At 39.1% G+C, this 25,482-nt stretch overlaps 4 protein-coding genes across 7 annotated transcripts; 3 read left to right on the top strand and 1 right to left on the bottom strand.

Annotated features, from left to right (window-relative positions):
• The first annotated feature begins 222 nt into the window (after positions 1–222).
• Positions 223–3,322, top strand: LOC140794917 (probable disease resistance protein At1g61300). The gene has a single exon (XM_073147197.1). It carries the CDS (start codon positions 424–426, stop codon positions 3,211–3,213), a length of 2,790 nt encoding a protein of 929 aa, XP_073003298.1. The 5' UTR covers positions 223–423; the 3' UTR covers positions 3,214–3,322.
• Positions 3,323–4,169: 847 nt separating this feature from the next.
• On the top strand, positions 4,170–6,903 carry LOC140794929 (probable disease resistance protein At5g63020). The gene is made up of 2 exons (XM_073147213.1): positions 4,170–4,258; positions 4,365–6,903. Exon 2 carries the CDS (start codon positions 4,455–4,457, stop codon positions 6,021–6,023), a length of 1,569 nt encoding a protein of 522 aa, XP_073003314.1. The 5' UTR covers positions 4,170–4,258; positions 4,365–4,454; the 3' UTR covers positions 6,024–6,903.
• Positions 6,850–16,224, bottom strand: LOC140794928 (uncharacterized). 3 transcript variants are annotated; one of them, XM_073147210.1, is made up of 20 exons: positions 15,904–16,224; positions 15,577–15,825; positions 15,409–15,487; positions 15,246–15,315; positions 14,848–15,167; positions 14,442–14,663; positions 14,177–14,304; positions 12,499–12,573; positions 12,207–12,278; positions 11,671–11,736; positions 11,456–11,567; positions 10,166–10,262; positions 9,040–9,199; positions 8,925–8,973; positions 8,749–8,831; positions 8,378–8,598; positions 8,067–8,153; positions 7,897–7,972; positions 7,654–7,710; positions 6,850–7,084 (listed from the first exon to the last, which is right to left on the bottom strand). In XM_073147210.1, the coding sequence occupies exons 1-20, from the start codon at positions 16,210–16,212 to the stop codon at positions 7,010–7,012; spliced, it is 2,607 nt and encodes an 868-aa protein (XP_073003311.1). In that variant the 5' UTR covers positions 16,213–16,224; the 3' UTR covers positions 6,850–7,009. The 3 variants fall into 3 exon arrangements, with proteins under 3 accessions (XP_073003311.1, XP_073003312.1, XP_073003313.1); XM_073147211.1 differs by having other exon boundaries at positions 11,671–11,730; XM_073147212.1 differs by having other exon boundaries at positions 15,246–15,324; positions 15,904–16,168.
• Positions 16,225–17,233: 1,009 nt separating this feature from the next.
• Positions 17,234–23,536, top strand: LOC140794927 (uncharacterized). 2 transcript variants are annotated; one of them, XM_073147208.1, is made up of 7 exons: positions 17,234–17,393; positions 18,544–18,896; positions 19,194–19,318; positions 20,056–20,152; positions 21,271–21,645; positions 22,406–22,743; positions 23,124–23,536. In XM_073147208.1, the coding sequence occupies exons 2-7, from the start codon at positions 18,749–18,751 to the stop codon at positions 23,322–23,324; spliced, it is 1,284 nt and encodes a 427-aa protein (XP_073003309.1). In that variant the 5' UTR covers positions 17,234–17,393; positions 18,544–18,748; the 3' UTR covers positions 23,325–23,536. The 2 variants fall into 2 exon arrangements, with proteins under 2 accessions (XP_073003309.1, XP_073003310.1); XM_073147209.1 differs by lacking the exon at positions 18,544–18,896.
• Positions 23,537–25,482: the final 1,946 nt, after the last annotated feature.

The raw sequence follows: 25,482 nt of genomic DNA, 5'->3' as shown, positions 1-25,482 counted from the left end.
AAGTGGTTGGCTAACCTATCACATCGAATGAGAGCTCTAAATTGAGTACCTATCTCCAAAGCATCTTCTCGTATAGCTTCCTCATCTTGCTTCTTGGCCTCTCTCCCTCTCCCGTTGATTTCTATGGAGATTTCTCATTAAAGTAGCAGGAATGGGTGACCCAGAAACAGTTGTATTGCTGCAACTTGGCATTTTTTATTTTTTCTGCAGAAGTACAACTTTACAAATCAACAACTTGCTGATGAATGATTACTTATTTGTTCTCTTGTGAAATAAGAAAATCATTACTTAGTTGATTAGAAGTGACTGGCTAACCTATCACATCGAATGAGAGCTCTAAATTGAGTACCTAACTCCAAAGCATCTTCTCGTATAGCTTCCTCATCTTGCTTCTTGGCCTCTCTCCCTCTCCCGTTGATTTCTATGGAGATTCTCAGTAAAGCAGCAGATCTTACCCTGCCTCCGTTGTTCAATTCCGTGATGCGGCGGCTGACGTATCCGTTTAAAGCTGGCGACAACGTCAGAGACCTGCAAAACGCCCACCGACGTTTGCTCAACAAGAAGGACGACATCAAAGAAAAGATCGAGATAGCTGAAAGGAATGGCCAGAGACAAACTCATCAAGTACAAGAGTGGTTGGATGAGGTGGAAGCTGCCAAAACCAAAGTGGATGCGATGGTAGAGAAATATGAGCAGAGGTGCATGTGCTTCAAATGTTTCTCACCCAATTGCTGTTCAAACTACACCATCGGCAAAACTGCCGCCGAGAAGCTTCTGGACGTGCAAAGGTTGCTAAATGATGAAAGAGTGGTGGAGATAGCGATAACGCCGGTGCCGCCTCCTGTCCAAGAGGTGCCTGTGTCTACCACAACGACATCATCTCCAAATGCGAATCCAAATCTTGAAGTAGCGCTCCGCTACATTAAAGAGGACCAAGTGGGCATGATCGGAATTTGGGGCATGGGTGGAGTTGGGAAGAGCCACCTTTTGCAACAAATCAACAACTACTTTGTCGGCGACTCTTCTTTTAATACGGTGATCATGGTCACAGCTTCCCAATCATGTACAACGGCAAAAGCTCAGAAGGAGATAGTCAAGCATCAAAAGCTACAGAAAGACGAAGATGTGTCGTCTCAACGTAACATCATCCACGATTTCTTAAAGAAAAGAAGTTTCCTCTTGCTGTTGGACGACCTCTGGGAGAGACTTGATCTGCAAGAAGTTGGAATCCCATTTCCGCTCGGCGTGGAGGGCGGATGCAAGCGCAAGGTGGTCTTGACCACACGAACGATTACTGTTTGTGGTCAGATGGAGGTGAGGAAGGACATCAAACTGGAGTGCTTGAACGATGATGACGCACTTAGCCTCTTCTTGGAGAAGGTTGGCGAGGAAACTATCAACTCGAATCCTCGCATACGGAGCCTTGCTGAAGATATCGTGAACGAGTTGGCTGGTTTGCCATTGGCTCTTATCACTATCGGCCGGGCCATGTACCAGAAGAAGGATCCAAGAGAATGGGAAAATGCCATCGATCAACTCAAGAAGTCGCGACTCCACACAGTCGAATACTCACACGGGGATCACGGTGAGAGTACGTTTTATAGATTAAAGTTTAGTTACGATAGCTTGAAATCTGACACTCTGAGAGAGTGTTTCTTGTCCTGCTCTATGTGGCCCGATGATGTGTATATCTACAAGGAGGAACTCATCGAATGCTGGATGGGACTAGGCTTACTAGAAGAGTTTGACAGTATGTCAGAAGCTTCTAACACCGGGCACACTCTGATCGGTGAGCTGATAAGAGCATGCTTACTAGAAGAATATGAAGATGATCCTCCAGTGAGAGTGCATGATTTGTTACGCGATATGGCGCTGTGGATAGCGCGCGACAACGGGAAGAAGAAGAACAAATGGGTCGTCGATGCAGATGAGGTGCCACGTGGAAGAGAAATTTGGCGTGAGGCAGAAAGGATGTCGCTGATGTACAGTGACATCGAAAAGCTACCTGCTGCTGGACATCATCCTTCCAAACTCACCACTTTGATGCTTCGGTTTAACAAATACCTGAGAGAGCTTGGAGATATGCGAGCTTTTGTTGCACTCACGTATCTTGATCTCTCCTACTGTGGATTTGTTGACTTCCCCGTAGAGGTGTGCGGGTTGGTCCAACTCCGATACCTCAATCTCACATGTAATTTTGGTATATCGTCGCTCCCCAGTGAGCTTGGATCTCTTGTCAATCTCAAGTTCTTGATTCTAAGGGACACTAACATCCGTATAATACCTCAGGGTGTTATTGCAAAACTCAAACTCTTGCAGGTTCTTGACATATACAAAGCTACCCAAACTGACGATGAAATTTTGACCTATCTGCCATCTCCACTCTTGGAGGAGTTGGAGTCCTTAAATGATCTCAAAGGACTTGGAATTTGCGTACAAGGTATATCACAACTCCATAGACTTATTGAGTTGGCCAATATGTCAATTTGGTGCCTCGCAATCAGCAGGCTGGAGGAATCCACTTCCTTCTCCTTGCCGGCTAGCTTCCTCGAGGACGAGCAAATCCAGATGAACTTAGCTGATCTCCATATTATGAATTGCGATGTGACCCAGTACATGGTGATTGAAGGTGACCATCGACATCCAGCATGGCAACTCCGAGCGCTTGAGAACCTCCGATACGATAAGATGCGCTGTTTAGAAGAGATAATATGGAAGGGAGTAGTTCCCAAGGAGTTGTTTCAGGTCCTTCGCTTCTTGGATATCGATTCTTGCGACATGTTGAAGAACATCTCATGGATTTTGCATCTCCCTTGCCTTCGGGATCTGCGTGTGTATAAATGTTCTAGGATGAGTCAGCTGATTGCTTCTGAGGGTGACGACAACTCAATCCCTACTTTCCCTTGCCTCACGTATATAGAGTTGAACTCCCTACCGGAGATGGTCTCCGTTTGCCATCCTGCATTTGCTTTGCCGGCGTTGAGCTTTATCAAGATCTGGAGCTGTCCGAAGTTGAAGAAGCTCCCATTCCGATCGGGTAACATCCCAAGTAAATTGCAGTCTATTCGTGGTGAGAAAGAATGGTTGGACGGGTTAGAGTGGGAGGACAACAGTGTCAAAACTTACCTCCAACGTTTCTACGAAGAAAAAGATGAGGAGGATACTTCTACTGAGAGCGAGGAGGAGATTTCTATTGAGAGCGAGGAAGCTTAGTATGTAAGAGGTAGTTCTTTTAATTTCCCTGTTGTTGCACAACTCATTAACCTCCATTATGTAACTCTCTTTCTTCGTTATCTTAATAAATTTCTATAAACAGAGGAAACAGATCGTGTCTTGTCATTCGCAAGAAATGTTATAAATATTGCCGGTATCTATAACTGATCTCATTGCCAACTAACTAATTAGAAAGAGATGGCTCACCTAACGCATGCATAACTTTTAATTCCATTTGCACCAAAACTCAGCTGTCGAATTGAGCCCCCCTAGCTTGCAAATAACAGAGGGGAGGGGAATTCGGAGCACGTCTCATAACAAAAGAAATAAATAAAAGAAAAGACGGAACGTCGACAATAATGAAGTGCATGTTTAGGAGTTCTAGTAGTTGGTTTTGTTGCTGCATCTCGATCCCATTTTTCTCAAACCAGGAAGATAGTGCTTTGACTTTCCACCATTTTCGTTTTTTTGCTTTTCTCTTCTTCTATTCGTTTCCGTTTATAGCCATAAGATTTGGTCTGTAGATTGAACTGGAAGGTGGGCAAGAGGTTTGCACGTACCAAGTGATGAGATTATTAGAAAATGAGAAGAAGTTGAGTTTCAAAGTTTGTGTTAACTGTTAACTAATTCATCACTAAACTATACGTCTCCTTTCCCATGTTGTGAGATTCCGCAAATTTCGGATCGAAGAATTAGATGTCTAGTAGGAAATTAAATGTGACGCACTCGTAATTACTAGCTTAACCGTATGGTTTTGGTTAGATTTAGTTAGTTGCATAGCTATCTCAAATGTGTCATCTCTGAATAACTAAATATATAGGCAGACATTCAGCATCTTCCACCGTTGAAGAGGAGATCAGCAATAATTGGCAAGAACAGTTGTAATACGGCAACTTGGCAACTTGGCGACTTGCTGACTGTCATCAATTAATTACTTTATCTTCTACTTTTCTAATGTGAGAATAATCTTATCGTCTCTTTGGCAAGATCAATGTGATGTGCTTCCTCGTCTTCCTGGCTTCCGGATCTCTCCCGAGGGAAGCTGGTGAGCTTTTCTTTCTCTTCTTCGATTTTCTTCTTCCATCTTCGAGCTACTTAACAAAAACGCCATCTTTATTTTCTCTTGTTTCTTTTTTCTCGATCTCTTGCAGCGAGTCATTGATTAATATAGTCGTCATATATAGAGGAGAAGAGTAAAAAAAAAAGAAAAATTTCCGTCATTGATATATATATATATATCCATGGAGATTCTCAGTAAAGTTGCAGACGTCGTCCTGTCTCCATCGTTCAATTTCGTGATGCGGCAGATAACGTATCCGTTTAAAGCCGGTGACAACGTGAGAGCCCTTGAAAGTGCCACCCGGCATTTGATCACCGTGAAGAACGACGTCCAAGTGGGGATCGAGGCTGCTGAGAGGGAGGGGAAGACACCAACTCATCAATTGCAAGTGTGGTTGGATGAGGTGGAGGCTACGAAAACCCAAGTGGATACGATGGTCGAGAAATATAAGCAGAGATGCTTATGCTTCAAATGCTTCTCGCCCAATGGTTGTTCCAACTATAGCCTCAGCAAAACCGCCGCCAAGAAGCTTCTGGACGTGCAAAGATTGTTAGGTGAAGGAACGGAGATAGCACCCCGGCAGATAGCGATAACACCGGCGCCGGCACCCGTCCAGGAGGTGCCTGTACCTAGCACATCGACATCATCTCCGAATGCAAATCCAAATCTTGAAGAAGCACTCTACTACATCAGAGAGGATCAAGTATTGGTGGGGATGATCGGAATTTGGGGCATGGGCGGCGTAGGGAAGACTCACCTTTTGAAACAAATCAACAACTCCTTTATTGGTGACTCTGCTTTCGATGCTGTGATCTTGGCCACAGCTTCGCAATCATGTACAACCGGAAAACTTCAAAAGGAGATAGCCCAGAAGCTGAAATTGCAGCAACATGAGGATGTTACGGGACAACGTGACATCATCTTCAATTTCCTCAAAAATAAAAGTTTCCTCCTATTGTTGGATGATCTTTGGGGGCGACTTGAACTGCATGAAGCTGGAATTCCGTTTCCGCTCGGCATGGTCGACGGATGCAGACGCAAGGTGGTCTTGACCACACGATCAGAAACTGTTTGTGGGCAAATGGAGGTGAGGCAGACGATCAAAGTGGAGTGTTTGAACTACGACGATGCATGGAAGCTCTTCCTGGAGAAGGTCGGCAAAGAAACCATCTACTCTCATCCCCGCATCCTTAGCCTTGCAAAAGAAGTAGTCAAGGAATTGGAGGGCTTGCCCCTGGCTCTTATCACAACCGGCCGGACCATGTACCCGAAGAAGGATCCAAAACAATGGGAGCATGCTATCGATCTGCTCAAGAAGTCACGACTCGACGACGTCGAAAAGCAGTCACCTGAAGATCTTGAAAACAGTACGTATTGTAGATTAAAGTTCAGTTATGACAGCTTGAAGTCTGACACCTTGAGAGAGTGTTTCTTGTCTTGCTCCATGTGGCCCGAGGATTGGTGGATCAAGAAGGAAACACTCATGGAATGCTGGATGGGATTAGGCTTAATAAAAGAGTTTGACAACATGTCGGAAGCTTACAACACCGGATACACTCTGATGGGCGATCTGATAGGAGCATGCTTGTTAGAACTGGTTCGCGAAAACGATATTAACCAAGATGCTTTTGTCAAGATGCATGATTTGTTGCGTGATATGGCATTGTGGATAGCGCGTGACAACGGAAAGAACAAGAACAAATGGGTTGTTCTTCGAGATGAATATCAATGTAACACAAATAGTGATTGAAGGTAACAATCAGCAACTGACGTCACATCTTCGGGCACTTGAAGACCTCAGATTGCATTATATGCACTATTTGGAAGAAATAATATGGAAGGGAGTAGTTCCCAAGGAGTTGTTTGAGGCTCTTCGGGCCTTGTATATAGTTTCTTGTCAGAAGTTGAAGAACATTTCATGGATTTTGCATCTCCCATGCCTTAGGGACCTGGTGGTATTATATTGTGATGATATGAGGCAACTGATTGACTGTGAGACGGGCAACCATATCTCTACCTTCCCTTGCCTCTTTAGCATGACTTTGTATAATCTACCAGAATTGGTTTCCATTTGCGAGTCCACAGTCGACTTCCCGAACTTGAACTATATCTTTGTCAAGAGCTGTCCAAAGTTGAAGAAACTCCCATTCCGACCGGAAAACATCACGAGCAAATTAGAGACTGTTGCGGGTTCCCAAGAATGGTGGAACAATTTAGAGTGGGAGAACAGCAGTGTCCAAAATTCCCTCCAGTCCTTTTACAATACTGTTGATGATGAGGTGTGGTTTTCATATCCTGATAAAAAGCTTCTCCGATTCGAGCGTCTACTCCATTCGGAAGAGATAAAAGGGAACGGTGTGGTTCCCAAGGATATTTCTGAGGATGAGGAGGAATAATTGTGAGAGGCAACCCTCATCCTCTCGGTGGATAAATCTGTCGGCGTTGACGACTCCTATAGTTTTCCTCTATATGTGATCTATTATTTTAAGAGAGAGAGTAATTTTTACGCTTTTGTTTGTCGTTACCTTCTCATCATCTCAATAAAGGCCATTCATTGTATGCCGCAAGCAAGGATCTTTATAATTCTACAAGAGCAATAAAATGGTATTGATGTTTTCACTACAGTCAAATCCTTTCTACTGATAATTTACAACCTTTTGATGTTATAAATATTGCTAGCATCTATAAACACCTCATTTTAACGACAGAATTGAGTGCTAATGTTGTACAAGAAAATTAATCATCTGCAGTCAGAGGGTGCGAGAGACGCCAATTTAGTTGTCTCATTCCATTTCTACTGTGATACAAAACCTGTCAAACAATAAAACATTAGCACAAACGATCAAAAGTTAGGAGGGAACTAATGACTATTGAGACTCAAACTATTGACTGATTAGATTTGACAGAGTTCACCTTATATCCTGGTAAGGGAAGCATACTATATTTAGGTACTTTAATTTGTGAAATATGAATATTTACACACATACAACTTTGTCTAATTAAGCATATTGCTGGAAAATAGAAAACATCTTCAACTAGTGACAACTTCATAAAATATCTTCTGCTTTATGGAAGGTCATTATTGATCCGAAGCATCTCGAGTATGACACTACAACAAACTAATCTTAATATCAATAGTTGAAAACGTCCTGTGGACAGAAATCTCTAGTATTTGACAATCATGATCCTGTATATCTCATAGCTACCTTGCATCTACCTATTTTAAACCTAATAGCATCTTCAATAGTAACTTATTAAGTTACTACAGACTAAGTAAATCATTTTCACAATTTCATCACTTCATGAATATATTCATGTATGTGTCTAGATTTATATTCTATGGGAAGAACATTATAGGCAGGTAAGAACAACAAACTCACCACTTTTTGATCATCTCCCCCTGTGCACAAATACTCATCATTTGGAGCCACAGCGACCTGCAGTTTCAATTTAGTTGTATAACTTTAGCGTGGGATAAAATGACTAAGAAAATAGAAAGTTCTGTATTGACGGCGAAGCATCATGACAGCTGTAATCTTCAAGAAGAAAAGTAATAGACAACTAAGAAACCAATTAGGCATCTTTATAGTTAATCAGTGAGAAAATAGTAAAACTATACATACTGCATTAGCGCATCTTCTATGGCCAATAACATGTCTCACACAAGGTTGACCAAGGGTAACATCCCACAGTGCAATGCTAGACATAAACAACCAAGCCGGTCAAGTTATTAACATGTTTGAGATAAAGACAAAAGGTACAAAAAAATAAAATAAAATTCAGGACCATTTACCTCCCATCACCACTAACAGTAACCAATATAGGCTCTGTATGAAACCACTTTGCATCATTCACACCTTGATCACCCTCATCAACATGGCTGAACACAATTCAGAAGTTCAAAATGCGGACTGCAATATACTATAAACATTTGCTAAAATAGATTGGTTATCATGATGCCATAACATGAAAATGCATACAAGATTTCATACCTCTATATCGACATGCAAGAATACATAACACAAAGGACTATGCCCATGTGCTGAGCTTAACAAAGATGATTTAGGAATCAATCTTAATTACTTGTTTATTTCAGGAACTTACCCAGGGAGCTGGCCTGCATGTTCAGCAGTTGGCATTTGCTTCCCATGGCTCAAACAATGCAAAGGCTTAAAGAAACGCATGACATTGCTTTGATGAAATGTGTCCGGAGTCATCCCACTGCGATTCATGGGAAGGAGTCGGGCGTCCCAAACCAAGGTATTATTTGATGTACTCGAGGCAGTAAAATAGGTACCACAATTACTGAATGAAACAGACGTCACCTGTGACAGAACAAATTTATCCAAAGATGGAAAGCTAAAAAGGTAGATAAAGAGAGAACATCAAAATAGAAATCAATTATAAATTACTGATAAGAACAAGTTAGAATGCACGCATATTCCAAAATAAAGTTTGTACCAGAAAAAAACTACCTCATAACTGGATCCCACTGATAGATAATTTATTGCGACACGGGTCCGAATGTCAAATAAGCCAATAGTTCCATCCCCAGAACCTATAAACCGAATTACATAGTAAATTTTAGTCATCTTAAGGGAACATATTAGTACAGATGACTTTCAAGCAGCAGAAAAGAAAAGCAATGCACCTGTTATTATAGTATTGCCAGCTGGATCTATTTTCAATGAAGTAATATACTGTGAACAAAATGTGTCAGTAACTTGTCAACACAGGAGTTTACAGATATAAGTGAAACAACATACAGAATCATTTGCAGGGAAAGTTAGAAATGATTCTGGAGATTCAATGTCCCATAATTGTACGACAGCTGGACCGCCATGCTCACAATCACTTCCACAGGCCAGAAGGTTCTCACTAGAAAACTCCATCACATCAATTGATGGATAAACCAGGTCCTGGGTCCTACATTTACAAATGAAAGAATCCAATGAAAACTCTTTTTGTTTAGAAACCTTATCACAAGTAGTTTAACTCCATGAGAGAAGCTCAATCGAATTGCATCTGTTAGGACTAAAATTCAAAATTCAAAGATTATTAGCATGTATTAATAACATGCATATGAAGGAGCAAAGCATTGGCATCTAGACCTTACATCAGAAGAAAAGGAATGTCCGTCAAATTAGCACGCAAACCACAAAAGAAAAGGTAGGAAGATACATTAGTATACAAACTCTTGCAAGAGTATGTTATGGATTACTCAATTGGAGAAATATGCACACAAAACTTGATCTTTCAGGAGGAGAAAGCAGGACAGAGGGCAATAGACTCCACCTTTCGAAAGAACCAGCTTTATGTGTATATTCACCCGAATGAGTAATGCATAATTGACCCTACTAGTAGTTGAAAAACCAAAAAACTGTCTCATTACTACTAATATGCTTTGGGTCATGGGTCATCCGATCTACAAAGTTTGCTAGACATGAAAAAGACATGATGAGAAAAAAAAAAAAAAAATAAAGATGAGAACCTTAAGTGTGACCAGATATTATAACATCACGGATAATATAAGTCAAACAGCACATGAAATACGGAAATTTAAGCCACTTGAATAAATGTCAAAATAATCATGCATTGCCAAGTGAGCTGAAACATAATAGAATTTCTGATTTAAGCTATGCAGCTGGTCAAGGTACAACTCATATTCGGTCAACTGCTTAAAAAACTGATTACTTTGAAGTATGAAAACATTGTGGAAAAAATAAGCTTAAAAAAATTAAATACAAACATTATCATCATGAAGAAGTTTCAGAATTAAAGAAAAAAAGCATCATTATATGTTCCAAAAACTGAGACGAATCATATGGAAAAGAAAAGGCATGTGCAGGAACTATGTCATGTGTATTGTTAGCATAAAAAATGCTCCTTTACCTTAAAATTGAATTTAAGTCAGATGCAAGTTCACCTCTGAGAGCATTCCATAAAAGAAGCTTCCCGTCCCTTTTTGCACCACTAGTAACCACAAGACCTGGAAAATTACTAGGACATCAGTTAACATCAAAAGGTATTCAATAATGAAATAGACAATCATGCAGAGGAATATAAACTTCTCCTACCAAGGTGAAATTACTTGGAAAGAAAAAAGGAACAAAAAGGACGAGAGAACAAATAGGTTAGTATCATTATGTAATTTACTAATGTCACTCAAGTTTGTTAATTTAGGAAAAAAAAATCCATCAAGTTTTAACCACCATCAACCTGATGACAATGTCCTTCGAGCTGATTAAACTTATAAAGCAAATGGATTATCTTTTTCAAATACATGAACTGCCATCCTTCAACATACACATCAACCAAGAACGATTATATATAAACATGAACCAAAGAATATATTAGAACCATAGTGCAGAAACTTGTGATCAACATATGTAAAATGGTCTGGCAACTGAAAGCTCAAGGGATTTTTGCCGACTATATTAAAAGATAGAACACCTAAATTGATACTGTATGTCTTCTCACTGATGAACACAGAAAACAAAAACCATACTTTAAAGAAGAATTCAAAGTCTCACCAGATCTTTCAGGTCAGTATGCATATAAGTATATAATAAACAATACTGACTACTGCAAGAGCCAGATCTAAGCCAGGAAGGGAAAAATTCGCCTGAGCACAATCTAAAGATGCAAAGCCTCCATTTTTTTTAAAAAGGGACCAGTTGTGACCAGTTCCCAACTTAGCATCAATCCTATACAAATTCCATGCTGAACCCTGAGCAAAATATAAAGCAAACAGGTGTTTGCCATGCTTTAGGGTGTTTTCTCATTTTCTGTTCTAACACCATGATTTATGCAAGGTCAATCAGATGGTAAATTATCTGCCAGATTGCATCTTAGGTTCATTCAAAATCTAGAAGAACTTCAATAAGCACCTCCTAAGGAAAAGGTGATAAAGGACAAAAATACTTCAATGCAGGGAGTCATTTCGAGGCACAAATATAATGAAATGACTGACAGTCTCAGCTTGTTTAGCCAATTACTTAACAAGCAATAAACCAAATTATACAATGCATCTGATTGGGGAATAATTTTGGGAAATCTAGACAAAAATATAGCAAAACCTGTAATAAAATTATTCTCTCATAGTATCAGAAAGAAGACCAAAATATAGATGAATAAAAGGAAATAGCATCTAGGAAAATAATGTCAAAGATAAAGCCATACATGACTGCCATTTGTTGACTGTCATAGCACTGATTTTGTGTGTGTGTCCAATGGAGGATCGATCATCACCTCCTAGTGTAAAAAGGCAAGAACCTGTTATGCAGTCCCAGACCTGTTTTGTTATATATCAACAACAACCAAGCGTTTACTCAAGATGCCTTTATATATTGCCTACCGCAATAATGCTGTGATTCAACATAAAATATGTGTCTTACCTTTAATAAATTTGAACCACAAGAAACCACACTTGCACCTCTCACTGCAAAATCAACAGCCTGGATCTACCAAACATCCAGTATTATCCAAAAAGTTACATTCTGTCCAACACCATCTATTTTCAAAAATCAGCGACTCCACGAAGTGAGAACAAAATATCATACCACTGAAAGTTCCCACCTCATGAGATTGTAATGATAACATAACTGATTAACAGAATCACAAACTACAGTATATCAAAATATTTTCATAACGATATGGAATCAGTCAAAACACAAAATTGAGCTAATTACATGCATAAGTGTCAAATAACCCAGAAATTATATGGAGAACACAAAATTGAGCTAATTACATGCATAAGTGTCAAATAACCCAGAAATTATATGGGGAACACAAAATTGAGCCAATTGCATGCACAAGTGTCAAATAACCCAGAAATTATATGGAGATAATGAAGTGGCAAAAAAAAGAAAAAGAAAAAAGAAATCAGCTTTATCTACTAAAAAGAATATTTATGAGTTATATTTGCGGATACCTGAGAATGATGACCATTAAGTTGAATAGCCCTCCCAGAGAGAAGGTTGTAGAGTAATAATTCATTTGGGGCCTGCCAAACAAGACAAAATCTTTAATGTTACATCTTGTCCATGAATTTGCCAGAATAAAGGGCAGAACTGGGTACCACTTCTATCTCTACTTTCACAAGAACAAAGGTTCATGTATCAATCAAAGCTAAGAACAATTTGTCAATTAAAACCTTGCAATTAGCATGTAGTGTGCAACTGGACCATGAGTAGGCATGTTTTGAATCATCACCAATTACTGACCTCATTAGCGCTGCAAACAAGCTGAGGCAGCCCTTCTGGGTGAAACTTTACATCAAGAACCTTTTGGACACCTTGCTGGAAAACATTAATAGAATTAACTTTCTGTCGCTTCCAAAAACAAAAGAACATCTCATGTCCACTGGACAAGCATGTTCTTTATTTCATTATCAAACTCACATTAATAACGAAAAAGGGATGAACTGGTCATCTACCATAAATAAAACAAATGTGAGGCAAGAGAGTTTTCCTGAAAGAGAGATAGAATCTTCTGAGTGTTTGTGTGATAATACAAGTTGGACAAATAAAAAGAACAACAAAGCAGAACAAATTAACTTGATAAGTTTCTCTTTGGCATCTTGTTTGTCAATATACTAGAAGAAAGATAGCTAACATCTAGCTTAAAAATGTGGATGATCAGTTGGACTTACATAACGGCAACTTAAGGTTAAAGAACCAACGAGCACAGAAAACAAAATGAAATCTGACTGAAGTCACTCAACTACTAAAATATTTTGATAGGGAACCAAACTTCATTGACATGAGACAAAGGGCAATTAAAGCATTCGATAGAAGCACTTTTGAAATACCCATTCTTTTTCTAGTTGCTTTACAGAAGTCGAGTTACATTTGTCAGTAGATGGAAGTACAGGTGCTGAAAGGCTTAATCTTTGATCTTATTATTGAGGCAAAAAGTGGTGTCCAAATTACATACAAGGGAATTTTAATTCTACACTATCTTCAAAAGCCTTTAGCTTCATTTTTGTATTTTGACATGGTTGGGGATATTCAGGATGTCACTAGGACAAAAAAATGAAGTTATAAATCTGTATTTAATAATAACCTGGAAGGCAAGACAAACATGAAACAGCAGGCAACAGATTATTTTGGTACCATTGTAGTATTTTCTATGGGATGGGCAGATATCTGGGTCTGCTTTACACAGGAGGAACTACAGGTGAATATCTCTCTCAGATAGCAAGGCATTGTGAAGGTTGCTACTTGCTACAGGAAGATGGACACTTTTAAAGAGAAAAGAAGTTCACATAATAAAGGAAATGACAAGTAAGATGCCAAAAACTCTATTTTTTTTATAGCTCGTAGGACATAGACCAACATCTGAGACATTCAAAAGCTCCAAATACTATTCAATTGCGAGGACATTAGCCAGCTGGCATTTGAAAGAATAGTTGCAATTATCAACGAACTAACAAATATTATGATTACTGGCTCACCAATGGAATTATGCAGTGGCCTATTTAACTTTCACATTCGCATTTCTCCTTCAGTAATCACCCGGATCGAATGTTTGCCAAAAAAATTTGCTTACAATAATGTTAATTAGATAGTTAGCCAAGCTTCATAGTTTTTATTACTTCCATTGGACAAGAGTGACACTATAACAAGCTTATGAGTTTCACAAGATATATCAGATTCGAAGTTAAATGAAGCCGCTCCCTCTAATACTAGCCAGGATTTCTCCAGAAAGTTCTGTAACTGGAATCATCAACTCCAACAGTGTAAACTCATAACATAAAAAGTTTACATGATCAGAAAAACCAATGGAAACAGGAAGCCATCAAAAAGAAAAAAATAAATTAAAAATCAGACTATTCAAAGCAATCTCTCTCCAATCAATGCATGTGAACAGTGATAACTTAAGATGTGCAATTGTGCATACCCTGACATTAGGCTGTGCAACAGCTGCACTAGATGTATATGCACACCAAGTAGGAAACCATGATGAATAACTTTTTCTTTTGAGAGTTACAGCAGGCCCTTCGAACTGATTTCCAATTGATCGCCAACCTATTATTGAGATTGCAAATCAACAACTAAAATATTTACTACCATCCAGAATTTTCCTTTAGCTTAAGAGTTTAAATAATTCCTATTCTCATAAAACAAAGAAAACAAAAAATAGGAAGAATAAATGATAAACATGCCTTCAAGAAATGGAGCCCATCTTTCCCGATTCTTTCCAGCATAACCACCATGCGAGCAAATCAGAGGCCAGCTAGTACCTTTTTCTCGCCCCTGCAGACATAAAAGAATATTTCTCTTGAAAGATCTTTGTGAAGATGGTGAATCAGAATCTCTACTCCAAATGTTGGGTTTCCTTGCTTCTTCGCAATGTGATGTCGAAGGCTGATCAATTTGTATTTTCTCTGTCAAAACATTTGGTTCACAAATGTAAAACTCTGTTCAATATCAAATCCATCTTCTATATGAACTTTCTAGCTACAACTTAGCAAGCACATTATGATAAGAGAATCATGTTTCATTAACACAAATCTAACAAATGTAATTCATATGGCATATAATTTCCTCAAATAAGGAAAAACGACATACCAGATGAAGCTTCACAATAAGACCATGCAGGAGTAACAATGATAGGATTTCTCTTTATTTTCTGCCTAAATTTTTTCTCTAACAGCAGTCTAGGCTTAGATTGTTCAGTAACAGGTACGCTCACCACATCATGAGAATGTGATACAGCTTTAGGCATAACTCCAGGGCATATATCATTTCTGCCCACAGCAGACAACTGACAGCTGGTACTAGTTTCAGGCCTTTGTTCAACTATACATGTTCGGTGAGGATCTTTGATGTCAATTGTAAGTTTTTGCTTTGAGAGGGCACTGATTAGTTGGTTCTGCAAATCTGTCAAACTAATCATATCAAAGAGTATGGAAGCAAGAGCGTCACTATATATAATCAATGAGGAAACGAAAATATTGTCCACTTACAGGTTGTATCTAAGAAAAGCTTCTTTCTTTAATTGCTTATTGTCTCTAAGTACTCCACCTGGATATCTGGCTGAAATATCTAATTCCAGTGAGGAACATAAACAACCACGAATAAAATATACATCTGAATATGTCTAACTAAAGACCACACAAAATCTCATACATGCAATAGGAGCTTCTTTTGTTGTCATGCCACCATTAGCAGCCCTCACAGAAGCCCTAGCTGCCGAGAGTTGCAAGCCCTGTTCAACCAAAATTCAAGTCAAGTACGGTAAAGCATGTGCAGTATTTCCAACAAAATTATTGTGAAGGGAGTGAAGAGAGTTGTCACCTTTGGCAACTTGCCCTTCTTCTTGAGCAACTTTAAATGCAACCTCTGAATGTAGTGTATCAAATGGTACCGAGAATGCTTCTGAAACAATCTTTCCATGACATCGGGATTCGCCGACAGCCACTCTGAGATATCCTTACCGCTGATCAGCACATCTCTATCCAACGACTCCAACCAGCTGTACACGGGCTTCCACAGATCCGTGCGCTGGAATCGGTACGGAAATTCCACCTCGTAGCTCTCTTCCACCTGCAAAATCACCGTACTCCACTGAATCGGGAGAAGGGGATCAATTCACGGAGGAGAGGGGGAGGAGGAGGCAAGCACCTTAATTGAACTCGAAGCGCGGTCGTCGATGGAGAGGAGTATCTGGTGGAGCTGGTGACGAGGGATGGATCGGAGTTCGTCGGGGATAGCGGCTTGGTTCGAGTCGATCCAGGAATCCATCTCAGTCGAAGTCGGGACGTGGCTCTTCGGGAGAGTGGAGAGCCAAGCTCCAAATATCTCCTGCCATTGATGAGGAGGGCGAGAAGGAGAAGGGTTACTATTAGAGTTAGGGATAGAGCTAGGGTTTTGGACGCGAGGTAGGAGAGGAGCGTCCGGTGGAAGAACTCGGAGGGGAAGCGCCTCCGACATTTCGGAGAGAGAGAGAGAGACCTCCTGGGAGAGTTTGGGTAACGTTTAAAAGCTTTCGACACTGGACGAAGCGGGTTTCAATATTTTAGACCCTTTACCCGAATCCGGATCAAGGGACGTGTTACGCTAAAGACTTAGCCCATGAAGAGAATTTCTAACCCGACCCGCTTAGAAACCTGGCACTTAGAGATGCACATCTAGGCCGCCCACCCAAAATAGCTCAACCCAGCCCAAAGTTTATTAAAAATATATATATTATTTCATATATTCTTAGATTTCTCCCCCTTCTTTTCATTCTTTCTCTTATTTTTTTATGAATAAATTATAAATTACTCTAGTACGGTTATGCTCACCTCCTGAACTTTCATACGTATTAAAATCACATTCCTATAGTCTAAACTAATATGACCACATAATATGGCCGATCTTGCCGTTTGAAAATGCATTTCTAAGATATGAATTTATCCACCTTATGTATTAGTCAGTAACTTGGGTTCTTAATGAATATTTGATATTTATTTATTTTTATAAAAAAATAATAATAACTGCTGCTCAACGGCAGCACAAGGCGATTCCTTTGCCACGTCAGCCCCACTTATATTGAGAACATGTGAATTTATATTAGAAGAATATTTTCGGATTGGGATCTGAATAATTCGGCCCAAACCCGACCCGATATCTCCCTGCGCCCCATTTCCACCAACACTGCGGCCTGCCACACCTCAAATTCAAATCCAATTTCAGACGTTTTGCCAAATTAACCCCTGTCATTTCAAAATTTCCACGAGTTGCCACCCATTTTTAGTTTACATCGATTAGCTCCAGCCCTCAGGTACAGCATCACAGTCCGACGGGTTCCAGAGCGTTACACCAGGACTTTGTAATCCGCGCAATTCGGACGGAATCGTGTATATCGATTTCCGAGACTAGCAAAGTCCACGCGGCTGACTCCGGTTCGTCACGAGCGCGTTGTGGTGCGACCGATCTCTATTTAAGACTACCAACCCAACGGTGTCCGCCTATTGGTTTTATCTCTCTCGTCTCTCTCCTCGGTCTCCTCCGCTGCGGGAGGAAGGAAACCCTAAATGCCTCATTGTCTCTCTTGAAGGCTTGGGGTTTTGGGTTTCTCGTCTCCGATTCCACCTCGAGTACTGCTTACGTTGCTTTCGGATGACTTCCAGGTTCGTTTTTTTTTGCTCATTTATCGTACGTTTATCGAGTGTTAGGGTTTTTCGAAAAGTTTGATGGTCTTATAGCTAGATGATAGGTTTTAACTTATTTGAGTTGATTTTAATTGTTCTGCATGGTTTGATCCGTTTCTGGAGGTTCGGTGTATCTTGAGAACTAAGTTTCTGGAATTTATGCAAGTGGTGATAACAACTGTAGGGGACTCTGATATAGATTTTAGATGTGTAGAGTGAGATTGCAAGTCAAGAAATGGATTAATTTGGGTTGAGAAGAGAGCTAGATAGCTTCTGAGAGATTTAAGTTGTTCTATAAGGCAATAGCATTCTGAGCGAATGTTCTTGTTGTTGCTATTTACATGGTTTAGAAGATTGAGGAACAGAAACGTTGAGAAGATATATGAGTTTGTTCGATTTAGTAAGGCTAGTCATCATGCATGCGTGCCTGATAACAGGTACCATTATTAAGAGGGGCAATTTCAGACTCTACATTGGAGCAGTATTTTACATTTATGGTGTAGGAAACTAAAATCTATGTTGACCTTAACTTAACACCACCTGCAGAAAACTAGCAAAAATGGAGAAAATGGGGGAAATTTATTTCCCCCAATTATTCCTAAAGTTTGAGCAGAAATTTATGGAAATGCTTTGCTACCAACCACCCTAGTCTAGATATACATTGTCTTTCATCAGATGATCAGAAATTGGACAGATTTTTTCTTTAAATATATTTTGAATCTATTAAGCTGATTTATGGGAAATTTTCCTCCAATTTTAACTTTTAAGTTCAAAATCTTTCTTCGGATTTGACAATTTGGGGGCCAATCAACAACAAAACCTCCTCATCTCCTTCTCTTTCCTTCCCCAGCTCTTGCTTAAGTTTGAGACTTAGAGACCCTTTGCCTAGAATGGGTGGCAGGTGCGCTTAACCTCTATTGACTGGCATGGGATAATATAGATTGCATTGACACCACTCAGTATAAGTTCATCTCATTTTGGCAAGTTTACTTGATAATCTTTAATTTTTTTTCTTTTTAAGTTTTCCTATAGATTTGTCGGGCTGAGCAAGTAATATATTGAAGAACAACTCATCAACATATGGGCCATGATTTTCAGAATGCTGATGTTTTCTTTGTATTGTTGTCAGTTCTCTCCCAGCAAGCAAGATGAGGTCTCTCCATTGAGCTGTTTTGTGAAGTCTGCTGACAGGCTTGATTTCAGCTGACATTTTTAAGACTGTAGCAACTGGGAGTGGTTTGATAGAACACATGGTTTCTTCTATTTATAGCATCCCTCTACTTTAGCGGTAGATCATAAGTCGTGAATGCTGAGATATTCTCCTTAATTCAACAATGCAAACAAGGAAAAAGACCCAAGCAAGAAATGCATCTAGAGAGCATGCTAATCCTAGAACTTGTAGACAACCTAAAAAGGTGACTGCAGCAGCTGAAAAGAAAGTTACAGATCTGATTACATCTTCTGCCAAGAAGCAGAAATCTGGTCAGTGCTTCTCTCTATCTCATTTTATATCGTAATGATCTAAAAGAGATTACTTAGCTCCATTTGAAAGAGGCCCACATACATTAGAATGCAACTGTGTCCACATCCAAAACCAAATTTTAAGCCTTATGCTACAGTGTTGCAGGTTTTGTTTCTTTCCCTGATTTGTTTAGTTATATCTGTTCAGTCTGGCATCATTGCATGGGGTTGATGACACTTCTAGAGTTTCTACTCTTGACATTGGTTTGTAATTTCGTGACATTTGGTGGTAAATATAAATCTCCATGTGACGTGCAGCAATAGGCCTTAAAAAGAAAAATGGATCGCAAGATGCAGGAAGGAACCTGATGTCTGGAAGTGTTGTAGCAGAATGTGAGAGTGAAGGTATTCTTGTGACAAACGAGGCTTCCCTTGAACCTAAGGTTGAATACCGCTTTCTTTTTATTTAAAAGAACAAAATTTTCCTGATGTTGGTGCACTTTTATTTTGCTTATCATATCTCATTATCAAGGTTTTGTTGGGGATTCTCTTAGAACCTAAATAATGCCACAGATTGGTAACTTTATTTTTTTTATTCGTTTGGGTCTGTTGGGGATTCCCTTATAATCCACTTCCCTGTTGCTGTAAAACCATTATTTTGTTCCTTTTATCCCAGGTAAATTGACACCACTATTTTGCGATAGCAATTGCTGATGCTCAGCTCCTTATATGGATATTCTACTGATTAAATGTTCCAGTCTTTTACATTTTGTGATACAATTTAACTCAAGTTTTGACTTTTCAAAAATTGAGATGTTTTAGGATACTGTCTGTTTTTTTTTGGTAAAAAATCAGTAAAATTTATTACCTCAGAAAAGGGGAAACACAAAAACCTCAGGTATTCCAACAGGTAACAAGGACGTTTTCTATATAGATATTCTAAGAGCCCAGGTGGAATCAAGTCTACCCAAATAATAGAGAAATTTTGAGAGCTGCTAATTGGTTAGTTGCCTTTGGCAGGATACTATCTTCAATTATCTGTTTTGCTGTTTGTAATAGAACTAGTGGGCCAATAATTTTAGGACACTTGTTTTTGTCACAGAATTTCATGCTTGAATGTATATATTTTCTGAGTATGTGCAGAGTTTAATTTTCTTACTCCTAATTGAATCTGTGGCAGAAATCTGATGACAATGCAATGGAATGTGCACGTGGATCCATATTTTCACCTGCCTTTCATTATACTAAGGAAGATGATGGTGACATTTCTGGCAATGGTAATGAATGTTGAATAATGGATTAAAAAGTTGAAAATTTATTGCTTTATGATGATAACATCTTTATAGTCAGTAATGTTTACCAATGTAAGTGGATTATGTTTTTATACACTTTGCATAGCCATACATGACCATTACACTCGGTGTGAAAATTTTCGAGACTTTTAGGCCTATTTCTGTTATGATAATGTCTTTTGTCCTGCTAAATATGGTCATAGTCGCCTTGTGGTTCTTTTATAGTGTACAAAACTGAAAAGGATGTATGTGAGCCTTAAAGCTATTAGTTTAGATATGGAAAGCGTAAATAATAAGACTAACCATGAACTTTGGGTGAAACATCAAAAGATGTGAATTTAGAAGTCTTGGTATGGTGAATGTTGTTTGTTGTATTTGATACACGGAAAACTTTGAAACTTCGTTTCTAACAAAATTTTAATTCTTTCTTTATTTAGTGGCCCATTAGTCCTTTCCATTTTTACAATTTCATGAATCTCCAGCTGTACTTGTTATTTTAACCATCACCTTACAATTCTGGGACTTGGCGTTAAGTTGTGAAGTATGGAGCGAGTATTCTGCAGACATTTTTACTGCTGAGTCAAATTTAAAAAAAAAAAATCGGCAATGTCAAAAGTTACAAGAACCACACAGTAAGATAAAATTAGCAAATTGAAGTAGCAGCACACTTTTCCTATCCCTGGCATCATAATCTCACTTTAATTCTGATGCATTGTGGATGCTGGTTTGTCATTAAAAAAGTACCAGATGATTGATCAAAGTGTTTAGGGAAATGATTTCTGAGCCTTGAGACTAGAAGTATGTAATTTTTTTTTCCATTATCCTGAAGTGTTGAATTCATTGTTATACCTGAAATCTGCAGCTAGCGGTGATTTGCTTACCAAATGACAATGGTATGCTTACTCATCAGTGGTGCTGTATTCGTTTTTAGTATGGTGTTGGCTCTTGATGGAAGTAATTTACAAGGCGAATGCGAGAAACTTGCAAAAGCTTTTCCTCCTCTATAATTCACTAATCCATCCGGTTTTCAAGTTTTTAAATTTAATCAATGCTTCTTTTGCTTAATTGTTTGATATCTTATCTCTACTTTCATCTTTTTGCAGTTGACTTCATGGACCAGTTCAAGGATAGAGACCAAATAGATCATCATGATTTCATAGCTGAAGAAGCAAATCATGTAAACTCATCATTTGAGGATGACTTTAGTGCCTTGGGAAACCTCTCTTCTGAGGTATCAGCTATATATCTTGCGATGCAGCATTCTAAGTTGGAGTGCATTGATGAGCAAAGTCAAGACTCAATGTCAACAGATGGTTGTGTAGAGCCTGATGAAACTGATGACTTAGATGATTTTGACCCATACATGTTCATAAAGGATTTACCAGACTTGTCAGTTGTGGTTCCAAAATTCCGGCCCATGCTTCTTCCAAAGCAAACACGGAGTTGCCCTTCAACTACCCTTGTCCTGGACTTGGATGGTATAATACATTTATACTTTTAGTGGATAATGCTGCAATCTTATAAATTATATTGAATTTGCAATATGGTGATTGAATAATATCCAATTACTTACATGTTTCAATATCAAATTATGTTGTGTTTTTTTGACAAGTTTGATCAATATATTTTGAATGTATGTGTAGCATCCTTTTATTTTTTTTTCTAGCTTAAAACTGGGTAAGTTCTATAAGTACTATTGTCTAATTTTCTAGTGTTCCAATAGGATTTTTCCTCTCTTTATTGTAAGAAAATTATGAGATAGTTTCTTTCATTAGCTTGGAATTGTCCTGATAATAGATTGACATATCCTTACTTTTTTGGCATGCTATATGCTAACCGACAGAATTAGCATGTGCTGGCAATCTCCTTTGCAAGTAGACTAGAAATGGCTGCATCACTGCATACCAAAATTCTAGGGCGCATGACATGTTGATGCAGTTTATTTCCTCCATGTTGATTTATTGAAATGTTGAGGATTATCCAATAATGATTGGGGATACAATTTAAATCTGACTTTAGCATCTGTGCTTCTTCTTTTTTTTAGCTTTTCTATAATTGAGCAGTATGATAGGATTTTAGACATTTGGAACCATTATTTGACACATTTTAATATTTTATGCTTTCAGTTTGTACTCAATTTTGTTTTGTATAGCCGTGTAACTTAATCTAGACTTCAATTTCTTGCCTTTGAATTCTCTTAATATTTAAGCTTATCTTTTAACTATGTTATAATGGCAGAGACATTAGTGCATTCCACCCTGGAGCCATGTGAAGATGCCGATTTTACATTTCCAGTTAATTTTAATCTTAAAGAGCATAGAATCTATGTAAAGTGTCGTCCTTATCTCAAGGACTTCTTGGATAGGGTTGCCAGTCTATTTGAGACGATTATTTTCACAGCTAGTCAAAGTATTTATGCAGAGCAGCTTCTTAACATTCTTGATCCAAAAAGAAAGTTATTGCGTCACCGTGTTTACCGTGAGTCTTGCGTCTATGTGGAGGGTAATTACTTAAAGGATTTATCGGTTCTTGGCCGTGATTTGGCTCGAGTTATCATCGTCGACAATTCCCCTCAGGTAATATTATCTTATCTAGTGGACTTCTGCAAGAATGTTGTCTTCTATATTCTCTTTCCTATCTGCCTACTAAAATTTCATTTTCTTTGAGGATTTACTAAAAGAAAGTCTATATTAGTCAGCAGTTTCAGATCTTTATGATCACTCTAAATTTGTCAAAGTTCTATAATGAAAACAAAAAAGCCATAAGTTTGTGTTTTTAAGGGCCATAAGTTCATGTATATGTATTTGTGGCTTCTAAGTTTTGTATGCCAGATTTGTTTTAACTGAGTTATACTTGTATGTTGAATTTCATCACTTTCATTTGGATCTTACCCATGATGCTTGGTGTTGGATTGACATGAAAGAAATTGATTTATTGATATTCGTCTCTGTTTCAGGCATTTGGATTCCAGCTAGACAATGGTGTTCCAATTGAAAGCTGGTTTGATGACCGTAATGATCGGGAATTGCTTTCATTGCTACCGTTCTTGGAAAGCTTGGTTGGTGTGGAAGATGTTCGGCCACTGATAGCAAGAAAATTCAATCTCCGCGAGAAGGTAGCATCTGCAGCTTGTCTTTCAATTGACTTTGGAACTTGAAGTGCCATTCTTCAGGTAGTTCTAGATGGCCACTGCTATATAGAAATTTTCTTCCCCATGTTTGGCTTCCCTCGCTTCTACTATTTTTCTGCTGCTTGTTTGAACTCCTGTACCATTTGGTATGTTTATTTTATCTTAGTGCGAGTAGTGGGAATCTCTTGTAAGCACTAATCCGAATTTATTCAATAGAAATGCCAAAATTTTGAGTTGCAGATACAGTAGTAAACTTTTGTTACGGTCTTGTTGTGATCAACTCGGCTCTTTCACTTTCTCAGGATTTTATCGTGAAATAAAATACAAAGCCGCGTCTCTCCCATTTCATTTTGTGTCGGGTAACTATCATTTGCCCGGATTAGGTGGAAATCACTGAAGGCCTAGTAGCGGAAATCACGAGTTACAGATACATGCAAATTATTCAACTCATATCGTTCAACATGTGATCACGACCGGCTGAAGAAAATTAGGACACTGGAGTACTGCCACCCCTAAAGACCGTCGTCAAGCTAGATTTCAAGCAACAATATCAAAGCAGCAAGATTGGGTGCTACCAATGCCAATCTGATATGATGGTTGATCCAAGGATTAAAGTTTGGCAAAGCTATCCCGCCTAACAGTTTTCCCGCCCCTAGATTAATTAGTTGGTGGGTGTTTATGAATTATGATTGTGTCGCGAATTGGAAAAATGGCACGACGAGGGCCCCTACGTGTTAAATCTCGAAGAAGGCGTCACCTCCTTCATGCACGATCACATACGTTGGATTATTGCACTCAAGGTCGCCGTCAGCTTGGTGCTCGTGCTCTTCTGGGAGAAGAAGGTCTGCCGTCAGATATTCGCGGATTTCGACGAGCTCATCGCGGAGGTGACCATGGACTTCGTTATGGAGTTGCTTCGATCGGCGAAGCGGATCGCCACCTAGCTTGCAACAGCTGCCGGAGAAGCTCTTCCATATTCTGGGCATGTACGAGACACTCGTGAACGTCAGGCCCGGCCTCCTTGCGCTCTTCTCCGGCGCCGCGAGGCCGACGACTGGATCTTCGCCGTGCTAAGGAGCTCAGTGAGGGGCATACTCGAACAGCTCGGGAGAGAATCTTATCAAGGATGCCTCCACTCTCCAGTGAGCTACTCGAGTTCGGCGAGATCCACAAGCCAAGCCAATCCGGTACCTCTTAATTTCCTCCTCCATGACGTCATCTAGATGATCGAGACTCGAGAGAGGCTCACCGTGACCCCATTTGGCCGTCACGTCATCGTCTTGATCTCCCATCTAGAAGCTGACGAGCATCCAGGTCTGCAGTGCTTATTTATGACGGATAACGTATCGTACATAGTTCCAGAAGGTCAAGAACTCGGAGTTGAGAGGACTAATGGGAGATGACTGGGTCCAAATTCGACTGGATAAAATCGAACAGTACATTGATATCTATCGCACCGTTTCCTAGGATTAGCTCGTCCAATCAAGACGAAGGTCGAGGACTCATAAATAAAGTTTCCGAGGTGGAGTTTAAGGAAAAGATTCAATAGCTTTAATTTGTACTGTGAAGAGACATTTCTGATGTGCTAAATGCCAAATGAGTAAAAGATATTGAAAGCAATCTTCAATAACTCGCAAACAAATTTAAATAAAATAGTAATAAATTAAGATAAATTAAATATTACCAAAATTAATATTAATACTAAATAGGAAACTCTCACGAAATGCAATTCTGGAACGTAGGAGTTCACGCCTGTGGGGGAGAGTACAAATTTTTTCAGGCATTAACATTCGAACGCCCAAACACATTAAGCTTGATACTCTTTGATATAAACTAAGCAACAACAGCGTAGACCAGAAGTTCCAGACCCCGGCTACAAGAGAAGCTGAGGATGGCAGTATCAAGCAAGGTTGTTCCTGCTTATAAATTATTTCTCAGTAGATTTGGCGGCTATTTGACGTTATTTGAGGCTTACCCGGAGGAACGTAGAGAGGAATTTGTCAGCTCTTTTCGTAGAGTGAACAGTGAAGTGGTTGCTGAGACAAGTTTTGATTTAGCACTCCTTTCAAGCCTAATAAGAACTAGAGGTTTCATTTCATTTCAATGATTTTGAATGGATTTTAGAGAGTACGTGTAATGAAATATGATGATTCAAGGTCAGATTTTTTATGATCACAGTCTTTTT

The sequence above is a fragment of the Typha latifolia genome, chromosome 9 (genome assembly GCF_019914945.1).
Source record: "Typha latifolia isolate L0001 chromosome 9, TyphaL0001v2, whole genome shotgun sequence".
NCBI lineage: Eukaryota > Viridiplantae > Streptophyta > Magnoliopsida > Poales > Typhaceae > Typha > Typha latifolia.
The sequence above is the reverse complement of the archived record's forward strand: the minus strand, read 5'-3'. Positions and strand labels throughout refer to the sequence as shown.

Bases quoted from the DNA above. Each gene is read 5' to 3' on its own strand.
- LOC140794928 (XM_073147210.1), bottom strand. From the start codon at position 16,212: ATGTCGGAGGCGCTTCCCCTCCGAGTTCTTCCACCGGACGCTCCTCTC. The intron at 15,168-15,245 runs GTAAGTGGACAA...TGATATGATTAG, and splicing joins GCTTTTCTTAGATACAACCT to TTTGACAGATTTGCAGAACC. The intron at 7,973-8,066 runs GTAAATGGTCCT...GTTTATGTCTAG, and splicing joins ACTGTTAGTGGTGATGGGAG to CATTGCACTGTGGGATGTTA.
- LOC140794929 (XM_073147213.1), top strand. From the start codon at position 4,455: ATGGAGATTCTCAGTAAAGTTGCAGACGTCGTCCTGTCTCCATCGTTC.
- LOC140794927 (XM_073147208.1), top strand. From the start codon at position 18,749: ATGCAAACAAGGAAAAAGACCCAAGCAAGAAATGCATCTAGAGAGCAT. The intron at 18,897-19,193 runs GTCAGTGCTTCT...TGTGACGTGCAG, and splicing joins TGCCAAGAAGCAGAAATCTG to CAATAGGCCTTAAAAAGAAA. The intron at 22,744-23,123 runs GTAATATTATCT...TCTCTGTTTCAG, and splicing joins TCGTCGACAATTCCCCTCAG to GCATTTGGATTCCAGCTAGA.
- LOC140794917 (XM_073147197.1), top strand. From the start codon at position 424: ATGGAGATTCTCAGTAAAGCAGCAGATCTTACCCTGCCTCCGTTGTTC.